The 15,763-nt window shown below is 43.0% G+C and overlaps 1 protein-coding gene across 16 annotated transcripts in view; it reads right to left on the bottom strand.

Annotated features, from left to right (window-relative positions):
- Nucleotides 1-6,814: 6,814 nt before the first annotated feature.
- Nucleotides 6,815-15,763, bottom strand: part of PKP4 (plakophilin 4) — a 227,166-nt gene continuing 218,217 nt past the window's right edge. For 14 of the 16 annotated variants that reach the window (XM_063712604.1, XM_063712605.1, XM_063712599.1 and 11 more), the window contains 5 exons: nucleotides 14,478-14,562; nucleotides 14,241-14,358; nucleotides 11,373-11,501; nucleotides 9,587-9,660; nucleotides 6,815-7,813 (listed from right to left, as the gene is read on the bottom strand). In XM_063712604.1, coding sequence (XP_063568674.1) covers nucleotides 7,565-7,813; nucleotides 9,587-9,660; nucleotides 11,373-11,501; nucleotides 14,241-14,358; nucleotides 14,478-14,562 — 655 coding nt within the window. In that variant the 3' untranslated portion in view covers nucleotides 6,815-7,564. The remainder of the gene's footprint in view (nucleotides 7,814-9,586; nucleotides 9,661-11,372; nucleotides 11,502-14,240; nucleotides 14,359-14,477; nucleotides 14,563-15,763) is intronic. The other 2 variants (XR_008522613.2, XM_063712602.1) reach the window with 2 other exon arrangements.

The following is a 15,763-nucleotide window of genomic DNA, read 5'->3' as shown; positions in this document are numbered from 1 at the left end:
GCCAATGAGATGTATGGGCAGGGACTTAAGGAAAGCTTTTTTAGGGGTTTTGACTCAATTGACAAGCTCCACTTTCCCAACTCCTTTCTCTTTGTTGAGGAATGAGGATATGATGGTTGGAGCTCCAGCAGCTAGCCAGGAAGCCATGAGGATGAGGGTCCTACCCAAAGAGTAGGACAAAGCTTACTTTATGCCCGGAGGGCATTTGTGGAACCCCATACTAGAAAGACAGACATTAGACTTTCTGTGGTCATCTCTTTATGTGGTAGAGGAAAAAACTACAAATAAAACCTCTTACAACTTGTCTTGTTGAAGCCTCAATTTTGGAATTTTTTTTTTTTACTGCCAGCCAAATGCAATTTCTCAGTGATGATATATCATCACCATACTCAGTGATGTGGCCTCAGAGGACAATATTTGTAGCTTCAGGTGGTTTAGCATCAGCTTTTCTCCAATTAAGATGTTATATATTGACAGACCTGATTTCAATACCACTCCACCTCTCCTCTGATAGCCTTTTCCAAAGCAGTGTTCATTTTCAAAGAAGTGATTAAAAGGTTATGCAGAGATGAGAGGAAAATGAAAAACGAGAACCTCACCATTTGCAAGCTGAATAAACACACCATTATCTTCTGACCACGGTGAGAGACAAGAAGGAGACTGCTGGTCACTGTGGCCAGCCATAATCACAGTGATTTTGGTGGACACATATTTCATCCAGCCTTACTTATCTTTCATGTCTAGGAGCCATGGGAATAATACAACAGAGGTCTCCAGCTTGGAGCATACATTCATAGGAACCGAAGAAATAAAAGTGCAGAGGTCATCATTCAGTGATAGAACCTCCTACTTTTTGTTTTTGTGAAGGCTCAAAATGCATCCCTCATAGCACAACACAACCATTTCTATGATGGCCAGGACCCCTCCTATGATCGTCATTTCTAACCTGGAACCCATAAGGATTGAATCCTTTCCTCTGGTCCCCAGGAAACTGGGCACACCTCACTATGCTCATTCTCACCCCTGGAAAGGAGAGAGCTGCCCTGGGTTGCGCTGGCACAACCACTGACTCTGGAGATCCGAAATAAAGACCCTAGAGGGGTTTCGTCCTCCCTGAAGTCATTTTATTAGATTATTACTCAGTGGGTGGCAGCTCCTCAAGGCCTTGGAAGCCAAACACATTACATTTCATTGCCAGCAAATAAAGGCACATTTCAGGGGGCTTCTGGGGCGTGAATTAATAGTTATAAGGGATTTCTGAAGGAAGAATTGGATATGTTCCCACTGATCTCAGAATTACACCTTTGACCCAGCATAAGTTGTGTTTTATTTTCTAAGACAATGCATTGGTCAGCTCTGGAATCACTGGATGTGAATGGAGGGGGAAATAGCTCATCATATCATTAAGCCTTTATCAAAATTCCCCCAAGCACTGGATGGGACTTTAATAATGAAAGAGCTAGTTATGGCACATGCAAACGATTATGACAGCACAAAATGCTTTTTAGTGATTTCGTTAGAATTAGGCAATAGTGATAGGCACAAACAGCCACTTCGGGGACATGCCAGCTGCTTCCAGTGAAGCTGCTGACATGAAAACAGGGAAAGGCACTAAAACAGGCACAATCCAAGTCATAATCTGCTTGCTAATAATTTCCTTTTTGTGTCTGCAGCCTTTAAGGATTGTCCTGAATAAGGGTATTCATAACGACAGAGTTAAGTCAAGCCATTACACCGGGGCACAGCAAACTGCTATCATGAGGATGAATAAGGCTGGAGACCAAAGACAAGACTGATTAAAGGCTGGCGGAACTGATGAGTCCCAGCTGAGAAGCGTTCCTCTGTGTGGGTGGCAGCCCATGCTGCACATAGTCTCTGAGTCCCAGTCCAGTTCTTGGCACAGGCCAGCAAAGGGCAGCTGTGTATCAGTGGTGGAAGCTGCCCCATGGAATTCCAAACATCATTTGCATCTTTGCTGCCTACTGACTCCCTTCCCAGTTGCACACTAATTAAAGACTGTTTGGTTCCTCCACAGCAAAGATGCCTTTGACCTGCCGCAAAGTTCTCCTTTGAATTCAAAGTCTGCCCTGCATTTGTAACATTAAAAAAACCCCATTAGCTGCTCTGCCTCTGATTTCACTGACCTGTTTGTTTTTCTGCTGACATCTTTCTGGTGCTTTGATGAAGGGGCTTTGCTCCCACACTCCTTCCTGTGGCTTGGGAATTACTGAGATGGGCGAGGTGCTTATTTACACATCTCTTTGGATCGTTAGGTAAAAGGGGTGACACATTTCTCACTCTCAGCAACATGTTGAGACAGGTGCCTGAGTGTTGCTTCTTAACTTACCTTCTTGTCAGCACACACCTGAATCTGTACAATCATAGCTCATCCAAAAGGAGACCCCCTGTAGCGCTTTCCAAGTGTATATTTTCCAGAATTCTGTTTAAACTTAACTTGGTAGGCTGTGTATAGAACTACAAAGGCATTTTGTGCTAAAATCTTTTGTGTAAGAAACTATGTTTTCTAGGCCAGGCATAGTGGCTTACACCTGTAATCCCAGCACTTTGGGAGGCTGAGGCAGGCGGATCACCTGAGGTCAGGAGTTTGAGACCAGCCTGGCCAACATGGCGAAACCCCGTCACTACTAAAAATACAAAAATTAGCCGGACGTGGTGGCAGGTGCCAGTAATTCCAGCTACTCGGGATGCTGAGGCAGGAGAATCACTTGAACCTGGGAGGTTGGAGGCTGCAGTAAGCCGAGATTGTGCCACTGCACTCCAGCCTGGGCAACAGAGTGAGACTCCATCACAATGAAAAAAAAAAAAAAAAGAAATTGTGTTTTGTTTATGTTAGAGATATATGGATTTTTCTTAACTCATGGGAGACTAATAATCAAAATTTTGATTCTAGTTCATAAAACTAAGTCTCAGACAATGTTGTGTATTTCCTTACTGATTTTTGAAGAATGTATTTTTTTATTGAGGCAAATTTTATATACAATGAAATGAAGATCTTATGTGTACATTTTGATTTTGTTTTGTTTTTTTTTGAGAGAGTTTTGCTCTTGTTGCCCAGGCTAGAGAGCAATGGTGCGATCTCGGCTCACTGCAACCTCTGCCTCCCAGGTTCAAGCAATTCTCCTGCCTCAGCCTCCCGAGTAGCTGGGATTACAGGCATCTGCCACTACGCCCGGCTAATTTTTGTATTTTAGTAGAGATGGGGTTTCGCCATGTTGGCCAGGCTGGTCTCAAACTCCTGACCTCAGGTGATCCACCCGCCTCGGCCTCCCAAAGTGCTGGGATTACAGGTGTCAGCCACCACGCCCAGCCTAATTTGATGAGTTTTGATCAAGGTATACCCCTGTGCAACTGCCACCCCGACCTAGACATAGAACATTTCCATCGCTTAGCTCTCTAGTCAATACCTAGCCTCACAGGCAACCATGATTCTGACTTCTACCACTGTAATTTTTCCTCTTCTTGAATCAGTCATGCTTTATGTTCTCTTTTCTGCAACTTTCTCCTGCGTTTCAGCAGCATATTTTTGAGATTCATCCATGTCTCTGTACTGTGGCTCATTCTTTTTATTGCAGATTAGTATTCTATTACATGAATATACCATAATTTTATCTATTCTTGGATATAACTTTTGTTTATCCATTCTTCTGTTGGAGATTTGGGTTGTTTCTAGTTTTTGGCAATTATGAATAACGCTGTTAAAAACAATGGTATTTTAAAAATCTAATAAGTGAATAGCAATGGCCAAGTTTTCAAATGTCTTTTCCTTGCAAGTCAGTTTGATAATGGAAATAAAACCACCATCCAATAGGTTTGGATAAGTGTTACATCAAATGTACTGCTGAGGCCCCCAAATGAGAGGGTTGCCTAGTGACAGATTTTGTTTTAGTGGCTTATATTAATAGGCATAGCTCACAGCATTCTTTTAGGGGGAGTTATCAGCCAAACCTAAATCATCACACACATCAGAATAATCAGAACTCAAGTTTCCCAAAATGAGGTTCATGTAACACCAGTGGTGGTAGACAAGATAAATTTTGGTGGTATGTAGGCATTTTTTTTTTTTTTTGAGATGGGGTCTCCCTCTGTCACCCAGGCTGAAGTGCAGTGGTGCAATCATAGCTCACTGCAGCCTTGACTTCTTGTGCTCAAGTGATCCTCCTGCCTCAGCCTCCTGAGTAGCTGGGATTACAAGTGCATGCCACCATGCCCAGCTAATTAAAAAAAATGGACATTTTTTATGTTTAATAGTTAATTGTTCATTTTTATGGTTACTAAAAAAGTATATGAGAAAATCATCACTTGCCCAAAGTTTACGGCAAGTGATGGTTTTCTCCTTTAGAGTAGTAATAGAGAGTCCTTTGGCAAATTTAAAGCAATGATGAAAAACACTTCGTAGAAGTTCAGTTGAAACTCGAATTATTAAATATGAAAACCACTGGCATTGTGGTTGAGTGTAATGCTAATGGCCCCTTACTGGCTGTATGATCTTCAGCAAGTTACTCTTCCAAGTTTGCTTCAGGATATGTTAAATGGGCTATTAGCACAGATGTCACACATGTGCTATGAGGGTTAGATGATAATGTATATGGTACTCTCAGCACATAGTCAGCAGTCAATAAAGTGACCTGTTGGTATTTCAGTGCAAGAATCAGCATCAGGTGGACAACCGAACACTGGCCAGGGATTAATGATTGAACAGTTACGGGACGGTGTGGTCATCACTTCTGATACTCATGGACTTCAAAGGACATAACCTTAAACAAGTGTACGCCGGCAAAAGACATACTCTGGCAAAAAGAAAAACCTCACATCTGACTTTCCAAGTTTAAGATCTCAATGATAATACTCCAAATCTATTCCTCTCTTCTAGGCAAACTCCGCACCCTAAACCCAGCTGCTAAATTTTCAGGTCATGCAGCAGCAAGGGATGGAGGGAGAATGGGGAGTAGTACCAAGTGGCTCTCACTTGACTGAATGCTGCAATCACCCAGGGAGCTTTTCAAGACTATTGACACCTGGACTCCACCTCTGTGGTTTTGAGTGGTCAGGGTGGGGTCTAGGTGACTCTTAATGTGCAATCAGGGTAAGGAAACCGTTGTTTAGCTCACTGACAGTGGCTGAGTTCAGCCCTGACCCTATGGAACAGGGTGGAAGTGGGCTGAATTCTATATGCTACTTAGTGACGTAAGGACAGCAATAGTCAACTTTGTTTTAGCAGAGCTTGTTTATTCCCACACCTTGAAGGAATAGTAGGTTTGGTTTTTTCTTCAATGATGCACTTTTGTATCATTCAGGCTGTGCCTGCAGTTTCTTTTCTCTGGTCTCAAGGGAGGAGTCTTAAATGGCATTAGATCTTCTGCTCAGTCCCAGTGTACAGGCCTCTTTCTGGCTCTGTTAGGTCTGATTGGAGACCCAAGTGAGTTATTTTCAACCCAAATTTGGATCCGTTTTTGAAATGCTGCCTGTTACACCATTACCCCAAACTAATGCAGTCACTAAAAGAAAGTTATCGTCAGTTGGCTTGGGCTGGCTCCGATTCCCTTGTTTTCCTGATTCCCCAACTGAGAGCCTTCAGCTTCAACCCAGATCTGAAGATAGCACGTTCAGGGAAGTCAGTGATTGGAAACTGAAGTGGTTACGTCCCAAAAGTCCTGATGCCAGTTCCTCAGGAACATCTGGAGACCTCTGCCATCTAACAAGGGCTGTCTGCTGAGCTCCGCCAGGTGTGAGGCAGCCAGGGCTCAGTAGCTGGGCAGTTGACTCCACAAGCTGGCTCGGGTGTTCTTCGGAAGGCGCCCCAGAAGGGCTCCCGGCTTGCAGACCTTAGGAACCTTCATGCTCGCACTGGTATTTCCATTTCCCTTTGGATGCTAATCTTGGGCTGCTGTCCATTTGGCAAGAAAACACAGCTTTCTCTTGGGTGTCTTTCCATATAGTCACAAATATAAGTACAAATGTTTTAATCTGTGATTTGTATTACACTTGCAGGGTATATTGAGCTACGACAACACTTCTGGGTTTGACTTGCCATGGGGGTTAGTTCCTAGTTTTCCTAGTACAGCTACAGGTAAACTAGTTCCTAGTTTTCCACGATGGCATTTAACCAATGTGGCATTTCCATATTTACACCAACAAAGATCCAGGAGCTAGGGCTGAAGGGTGGAAACTGCAAGACCTGAGAAGGCCTCAGACTTTGGGCCTGGTGCCCCTCATTGTCTCCACAGATGGAGAAATGCTCCCAAGTAATGCTGTGTGGTGCTATGGGGACCTCTGCCTACCCTACTGTGGGGCTTCTTTCCCCTACCCCATTCCTAATCCAGGAATTACTCAACAAGATCATAATTTAGAATTTGTTTTGATTTATTATATTGGTGCCAACCAAATAAATGCCCAACCACTGTTCTTATGAAGTTACTGAGTTCTTAAAAATGATGCCTAAAAAAGGTATCAATTTAGTTATATCAATTTAGTTATGGCCAGGCTGCCATATATAACTTTTCTTAGGTGAAGAGTGATGATATATACATATGGGTCTGAGAAAAACATGATAAAACCGTGAAGTGTACTAGATTTAAAATAGATTCCAAGAAATAAAAATACCTAGATTGTCAGAGAAGGAAAGTTCATAGCTTAATTCTTTGGTGTGGTCCATCTCACAAAGTATATATAAAACTAGGAAAAGTCCAAAATAGTTGGATATATTTAAGCTGTTTCCAACATGCAGTTAGATTTGTGTTTATTAAATCTGCTTTTCCATATACATACAGAAAATTTAAAAAGAATAGAGAACACATTTCCAAGGATGAAATTTCCACATTTATTTTTCTTTTATGTGCATAGAAAATGGCAGTGAAGTGTCCTATGAACGAGGCGAGGAATGGGCATGGCGCTGCGGTACCAGCCTGGATGTTGTGCTTCCAAAGTACACTATGCGTGGTGGAGACAAAGGGTGCTGCGGTTTGTTTTTAATTGCTCACAGTTCCTTGGGCTTCTCATTTGTTTTTGAAGTTGTCAGTTTCTTCAAATCTCTTTTCAAGTGACACTGCGTTACAAATGATGGCACTTAACCAATGTGGCATTTCCATATTTACACCAACAAAAGAAATTTACAAGACATAATAGCATACAATCTTGACATTTAGTAATAGCAATAAAACATGGGCAATCATTTTATTTTTTCTGTACAAACTATCAGAACATAACTTTATTCACATTAAAAAAATCATCTTTAATTTGATTTGACCTACACATCCCCCATTTCATTTCACCCATTTCTCAAACCTCTCATCACGTCACCCACACCTTCACCAGACTAAAGAATCTATAAGTAATTAGATCTAACACCTAAATAGAGCTTAGAAAGTCCTCTCCCAAACGTTTCCTCACTTCCCTGATAATTCCTCAAAAAAGAAAAAAAAAACGCACTTCACTCATTCCTTCCACTTCACTTTCACATTTCAATCATCAAATCAGCAAGATGGACTTTTCACCTCAATCCAAACAAGGTTAGAAAGAAAGAGTTCCTCTGTTGGGCATCTTGATGCTACACCCATGAGTCTGGGGACCCTGGGTATTGTTCTGCTCTATAAGAAGGTCGTTTAGTGGAATAAAAGTCTACATAATTTGTGGTCGATTTCAGTCCATACTGTGTTGAGTAATCAGTAGAAGCTGGAAAGTGAACTCGGTCATCAAAATAAGGATCTTCATAGCTATGAGGAGACTGCAAATACAATCTGTATGCATCAAAGTTCTTTCTGTTGGAGTCATCTTGACTATAATACAGCTGTTGATGCTGTTGACAAAATGAAAAGGCAAATAAATAAAAGCAATTTTTTAAAAAGACATGTGTTAGGAAAATTAATGTGGGCTTCCTGCTTCATATTTTTAAAGCAATATTCAATATTTGCAGCTTAAGGTTAAAAGCTGTTTCTGGTGCACACTATGTGTTTACTATTGGACTCTAAGGATTTTAAGCTGCATTCTCAGGCAGGCTGCTGAGTTTCCTGTCCTAAGACCTCTAGAGAAGCAGGTGCCTCAAGAGAGCCTGAGATCTCAGGGCAGGTGGCCCCAGAAACCTCCTCTCCTTACTGGAGGCCCTGCTGTGTGCTCAGCTGTGGAGGGACCTGTTACCTGGGCATGCCGAATCAGAGGATGGTCTTGATATTTGGTTTGACACAGGGGAATTATTAGCACATCACTAATTTAGTCAAGGATTGGGTTTCTGGGCCTTGGATAATTGTATAATTACCGAACCATCTTTTAGAACACTTACTTCAGATATGAAGATGGAGTCCACCCCTCCATTTTAAAAGATGTATGTGGCTAGGTGAACAACAGTCACACTTTGGAAACTCTGCTGTAAGTTGTAATATTAAAGGAATAAGCAATCTCAAGGCAGAAGAATAGTAAAATTAGGAGACACACATGAGCAAATATGGTTCTAGAGGAAAAGGCTTCCCCAAGCCAGGGCTAAGTCCATCTGTAAGTGGGCAAGGCCAGGCACACGTGGGCACCCACACAGGGCACACTGCTCTCCATTTCCTTTTGTTCGGTCTTAGCTTTGACCTCACATTAATTTCTTCAAATTGTGATGGCTATCATGTCTATGTTCTTGATTATGCCCAAATCCCCCTACTTAGTAAGATGTAACAAATTTACCACATAGGAACCAATGTCAGGTCCTGGAACTCAATGCATTCTAACATTATAAGGATTTCAGAGCTAAATTCTCCTTTCAAGCCAGAGTTATGATTCTGGTCTATTTTTCCTGACTGAAAAACTATAGCATAAATTATGAATAACTTGGAAAGTTCTTTTTCTTCCATCTACAGAGAAAAGATGACGAGAAGGAGAGGTCTTAGAACACATCCTTATCTGAAGGACAGGATACAGTGTTGTTTTAGGAAACTCCAGCTGCTCTGTGTCATTGAAAGGGAAGAGGAGAGACCAGATGGTCCACGTTCGCCACGGCACCGGGAAGGACCTGAGACTGACTGCAGGCCCTTCATGAAAGCAAAGCCTGGGTGTGTTATAACCACCAATCCCACTCTCCCACAGTGAGGTCCATCCCGGCAGAGGCTGAGTCCACCTTGACCACTGAGACAAACAGACCTGGCGATGGACTCAGTGTTTTTAAACTGTGGAGCTTGGACAGGGAGGGGCGAGATGGAGAACGAGGTATACACTAAAGAGAACAACGTGATGAGGGCATGAAGTGTGCTTACCAACCTTCCCTCACCCAGAGGCTGGAAGAGATTTTAGAGCTTAACAGAAAAACAGTGGGAAAAGGACACTGCTGGGCAAAAGACATGAACTAAAAACTTCTTGGCTGTCCCCATCAGTGGCACGGTGGTCTCAGCAGTACCGATGTGGATACTCAAGAACGTGAGGCTACCGTGGAAATGCTTTGCTTAAACCACGGGTGAGTTTCCAAGGAGTGAAGATCCCCAGGGAAAGCATCTAGGACCCTGCCGTGTTGGCCCAGCTCTGGGAAGTCAATCGACGTGGACCCCTTACTGTGTTAACTGCTAACCAGCCTTCTGTAAAAATGATATTGCAAATTCACCTGTAGCCGTCTATTTTGTTCTCTTGCTGGTGAGGAATAGGAACTGATGTAAATTGGTGAAGGTTTGCTGGAGCCTGTAAGAAAATATTTTATGAAATTAAAACTAGTGCTTATTACTCTGGTCCATTAGGCTGGCTGGGTGGCCTCCCCTGCACTAGGGCTAGCACTGTCCCCAACAGGGCCTGTCTTCCCCAGTGCCAATGAGGGCTGGGAGAGGTAGCAGCTCAGGGTCCCTGGATCTGGCCTGGCTGCTGCTTACCTCAGGGCTGGTGGGGGCTAATAGCAAAACTATGGCAAAAACAGGCCGCGTGTGTTTTCCCAAAAAGCAATGCCAGCGCAGAGCCCATGCGCAAAGGTTCCTGCTCAAGCTCTGCTCATACGTGGGAGGGTTTCTCCAGATGGCTTTGGACAGCAGCACAGGATTCTGAGCTGAGGAACACTCCTTTTCCAGGGCTCTGAGCTACAGCAGTGGGTCAGAGAGGAGAAGCAAAACACAATATTCGAACAAGCCCCATGCCTTCCAAACAACTGGGATTCAAAATCTCAGGTCAAGGAAGGAGAAACAATGGAGGCACAGTCTTGTACCTGGCATTTAAGGATGTTTTAATACAAAAGGAACTTGGTAATAATGAGATAATTGTCTTCAAAAGTCCATAGTAGACTCCTGATGATGTTACCCTTCCATTATTGTTAAGGCTAGCAAAGATTTTTATTTTTTTAATGAGGAAAATGAAACGTACTTGAGGCAAATTAGTTTATTGAAGCAAGCGAAGAAGATACAGAAGGGCATGCATGCTAAAGAGGCGATCTGTAAGATAAAGCAGGCTGCTGCAAATCGGAAGCAACCATGCACTTCAGTTGGTACGTGCATTTCCTTTTGCACAGAGCTTGGTGTTGAAATGTAGCATCTGCAATTTTCTGAGCTATTAATTGCCATAGTAACAACAGTCGATTAGTAAATAGTCCTGTGAAATCACAATTTCAAAGACAACAGTACAATGGAGACTGCTCCCCCAGCAGGAGTAAAGCTGCCACCAGCTTTTATTTATTTTTAATAGACAGGTTTGAGAAAAGAGTACTTTTTGTGGGGTAGCTCACACTGACTTATTTGGAACATCTAAAGTAGTTATAATCTGCCAGACGGTTGAGAATGGGAACAGTATGAAATCTTAGTAACCCTTTGGGCTGGTATCCTTTAAATAAATTGTATGCACATCTTTCTGAATAGGATATAAAAATATTAACACTATGTAACATTATTTTTGTTATTCTTAAAAAATAATCACTTTGAGAAGAATCACATTATACCTTTTGCTATTTATTCAAACTCTTCTCCATGAAAATGCAAATGAAATTGATCTCCATTCTCTAGTTTGAATTTAAGAGATGAGCCAGTCTAGAAGACGTGGCCCCTGCAAAGCGACACCGGGCTGACGGTTCTGATGCATGTGGAAAACACAGAGACTGCTCGAGCCAGGAGGGGACGGAGCAAAGGGACTGTGCCAGTGAGCAGCCAGAAATGATTTATTTGGATACAGCCCTCTTTTTATTTGTGGCCACCGTACAACTACATACATACATACATACAAACAAGTACATGCTTGTTTTACTTTAAACAAGCAGAAAAGGCAACAATTCCCAATGTAGGAAAGGGAATGACTGGAACATGGTTTGCTGCTGGGGGACTGTCTCAATACAAGCACAGGCTACTTCCCAGGCCACTGGCCAAGTGCCTGGAAATGCGGCTTTTCAAGAGACTGTATCACACACCCAACTGGCGTCTTACCAGGGTACAGGCCTTTATGTGTGGCATCCCCTTGGCTATTGTAATACTGCATAGGTGGCTGGGTCCTATCGTATTCAGAGCGAGGGTCTCTGATTCCTAACAGTGCTGGTGAGGAAGAGGTGCTGCCGACTGAAGGGAGAGGCAAAGGAGGAGAGAAAGAGGGGAAGAAAGAGAAATCACCATCAGTATCTGTGGAAAATCCTCTCCAGAAACACAAAGGTCAGTAACTAGAAATGACACACAACTGGTGCTGAAAATATCTCAGAGGTGCTGGGAGTGGAAGAGCAGCTAGACCCAAGTACCACAAGTGCGACCTGCATGCAGGCCTGCCACTGCACAAATCAGCAAAGTCAACACCGGGGCTCACTCTCAAGCTGGAGGGCAAGCTGCCCGGCTAAAGAGGCACAGTGTAGAGATCATGCAGCTTTCCCCACTAGTCTGTCTCAATGTCTTGACTAGGCCTTTGAAACTGAGTGATAATAACTTACTAGCCATGCAAGAGTTATACTTGTTATTTTATGATCCCAGTTCAGTTGCTTGCAAAATACCCACCTATTATCCTTTATGTATAGCTCTTCAGCCAACAGAAGTTTTATGGTGTGTTTTGATTTCTAATTATTTCTAAAATATCCACATCTCTAAACATGTTTGAATAAGAGCACCCATTCTGTAAAAATTTATAATTCTTTTTATGGTGATCAAGGAAACAATTTAAACCCGGTAAGCCTGGCTCATTAGGAAATGCACATGGTGCTAAGCTCTGACCTCGGAAAGGCCCAGAGGACTTTTTTACCCCAGCTTCAGCCAACATCTAATAACACCGTATCTATCCTTAGGACTCTTTTTGGACACTTTGGCACAGAAGGAAGAGAGAAACATTTCACATATTTTTTTTCTTTTTCTCATTAAAAAAATCATCTTGCTTCCCCTAAAGTTAATTTCAAATAAGAGTGGCCACTTATTCACTTGATACACTTGAAAGCAACAGCCCCCCAAACCTTGACACCAGTGGTTTTGCATAAATTGATGCTTTCAGAGGAAGACTGACAATGAAATACTTTTCCTAAAAAGTCATCTCACTGACATAGGATTGCTCAGTGTTAAACATGTAAGCATGTATGGACAATGTCTATGTGCTGCTCACCTTGCTTACTTTCCAGAAGGTAGGACAGAAAGCATACCCGCCTGCCTCCAATGACATCAGCAAGGCATCAGACATGCCCAGAAGCAGATCCCACACTAGTGTGAAGGGATGAATTATCAGCCCTTAGAATAACTGGAGAAGCAGAAGTGGAGTATTCCCTACCACTGACTAGAATCCCAAAAGGCACCTAGGAATTTGAATGGGGCTAGCCAACACTGTCCAGCAGGTATATTTAAGGGGTCCTGAAAACAAGGTCACTATTCAGTAACTATGTGCTAATGATCCAGGGGTGTGCAATCTTTTGGCTTCCTTGGGCCACACTGAAGAGTAATAATTATCTTGGGCCACACATAAAATACACTAACATTAACAATAACTGAGGAACTAAAAAAAAAAAAATCACAAAAAAAAATCTCATAATGTTTTAAGAAAATTTACAAATTTGTGTTGGGCCGCAAAGCCATCCTGGGACGCATAAAACCCATGGGCCGCAGATTGGACAAGCTCGTACTAATCTAAAATTATCCTTTGCTTGTCTATGTGCCTTTTGTTATAGAGCCACACCTCTTAATTTCCCTGGCACCTCTATTCCCAACACCCTAAAAGGTTCTGAGCATTTTTCTAAAAGCAAGCAGTTTCAGGCTATACCTGGGAGCTTAGCAAGGATGTTAAAAACCAGACACGTAGGTTTCTTTCAAGAAAGCAACCCATAATTTAAAAACTAAGATATATACCATACACAACAAGCACAGATAATTAAAAAAAATTCTAGTTCAAGAGGGGACATCCAATTATGTGGCAAGAACCACTGGCCATGTATATTAGTCTTTTTGGCCACATCTGTCCACATGAGAAATAAGACTGCCAGCAGTAGCACTGCTGAATAAAACAGATAATATTTAAAAGTCCAAATGGGTGATTTAAAGCCAAATAAAAATAAGATACTTATTACTTTTCCTTTCTCATTTTGGAAAGAATTAGATTTATAGGACTGATTGGCGTGGCAGTAATAATCTGCCCTTACATGTGAAAAAATTTAGTCTGAATCTCAAAACATTCTTTCCATCAAGTTAAACATTACAAAGAAGTAGGTAGTATGGTTGCCAGGATTCCCAACTTAAAAATCAAAAGGAATTCCTACAGACCCAGCCTGTAACGCCTGCTTCCATTAGCAGCAGATGCTGGGGGTCTGCAGAGGAAGGAGGTTTAACTGGAAAGCAGGCAGCTCTCCCAGGTTGCGGATCTGAAGACCTTAAAGGTCCTCTGTTAAAGGACCGTGCTTCTAAAAGGTTTCACTAAGAAAACTTAAAAAAATTCACTTTGGAGGAGATTCCAACCTTATGGCCAGCTGGCATACAGGGCAGCCACTTTCAGGCATAACCCAGTGCGTCTCGAAGTGTGGCCCTCCACTCTCGGGCACCCCGATCCCCTGTCCAGTCTGTCAACTGCAGGTTTCAGGGCCCCTTCTCACACTTAGTGAGGCAGACTTGAGGGCAGGGCCTGGGGCGCTGTTGCTGATGTAAAATTGTACACACTTTTAAAAAGGAAGGAAGAAAGTGGGCTTGTGCTTTATAATGGTGTGTGATTCCTACAGAAGGTTCTCTGCTGCATGGGTAGTGTTGGAGATGACAGGCTTAACCAGCTTATGTTTGATCTTCTCTGGCTGGGGAACAATGTTCTGTCAAACAAAGGTTCTCGCCAAGGAGTGGTGTTTTCCCACTGACCTGACTGAATGATGGGTGACATCTGTTGGTTGGTGGTAGACAAGGAAGGATGTGATTTGAATCGGTCTCGCTCCAATGTCGACACAGGTGTAATAAAATGGTTCTGATTCCACCCATCCTGCAGAGTTAAGAGAAAAAGAAACCTCTCAAAATGAATAATGACATTTCATTACAATAAATGATTATGAGTGTGCTCTGATGAATGCTAATTATGCCAGAGCTATTCTTGTAGGTTACCTTTTTATAAATGCTCCGGAGGTCCCGATATTGCCATAATGTATTCAAGACCTGGGCTGCTGCCTTCACCACTTTCAGAGATGATCTAGGGAGAGAGCAAGGATATTAATGAATGTGGGTGGCACAGCCTCAGCCCCACTCAGAAGGGTGCAGGATGAAAATCAGTGGCCAACAGGCCATGGCTCTCAGGGCCACAGGGATGGAGGCTACTGCAGGACACAACACAAAGGGACCAGGTGTGCCTGGGAGTCGATCAGGTTCGGAACTGACAAGAGGTGGCAAGAACTGAAGTGAGGCCATCAGGCAGTGAGCTCTGTGGAGCAGCTGTGGCCGGGACGAACCTGAGCTGAGGATCTCTGTAGGTGTCAATCCCAACCTCCCTCCGTATCTTTACTGAGGGCCACTGATCTCACTGGGGCTTTGGGATTCGTGCAACCGTGACTCTACATTCTGAGTGTCTGGAGACCCTCCCAAGTGAGTATGTTTTATCCCTCCTTCTTTATTAAGCCTTCATCTAAATACCTCCAATGCCTTATCATTCATACCTCTAAGTAGACTAATGTGTGTTCTAATGTTGAATTTGGAAAACATGGTCACAGATATTATTTCCCCTCTCTGAGGACATTTTGCAAATGCTGGTGCTCTGCTTAAGCATAGCCGACCACGAGTCACTGGATTCACCTTGGGAGCTGCTGCTGTAAGTCAGTGGCCTCACCAGTAACTGAAGAGGGGACTTCCTGCCTCGGCTAAGGCCCTCAGATCTCTACATTTGGGCCAGTGCTTGCAGAGCTAGCCCTAAGGACAACTGAACTCTTCTATCTTAAGACTCCATTGACAGTTTGACTTCAAATGTATACACCTGATCTAAAATCTGGTTTTCTCTTCTACTCCTTATCTTCCCAATTAAACTCTCATGAAGTGGAGGAGGGCAAGGGAGGGGAGCAGGCGGTGAGCTACTTCCTCAGCCCCTAACAACAGAACGTGGGTTGCTAATGATTCTGAGGGTTTAGGTGAGCAGAGCCAGGTAAAGCCAATCCACTCAAAGTCTTTCCAACCTTTTTATTTCCAAATTGGACTATGGAACAAGCAATAGCTAAATACCCCCAAAGAAATAAACACAGATGAAATTTCAGGCACCCAAGACAGCCTCTGGAAGACAGATTTGGGGGAGCAGGGCACTTGCCCCACATAGCCACCCTGTTCTCAGCTGGGCCCGGCCGTTGCTGCTTTGTTCACCCGTCTGTCTTTAAGTGCTAGGCAGCAGGATGAGGCTCAAAAGGCAGATT

This window comes from Pongo abelii, chromosome 11, assembly GCF_028885655.2.
Source record: "Pongo abelii isolate AG06213 chromosome 11, NHGRI_mPonAbe1-v2.0_pri, whole genome shotgun sequence".
In the NCBI taxonomy this organism is placed as follows: Eukaryota; Metazoa; Chordata; class Mammalia; order Primates; family Hominidae; genus Pongo; species Pongo abelii.
Note: the sequence above shows the minus strand (reverse complement) of the source record. Positions and strands in the feature narration are given on the sequence as shown.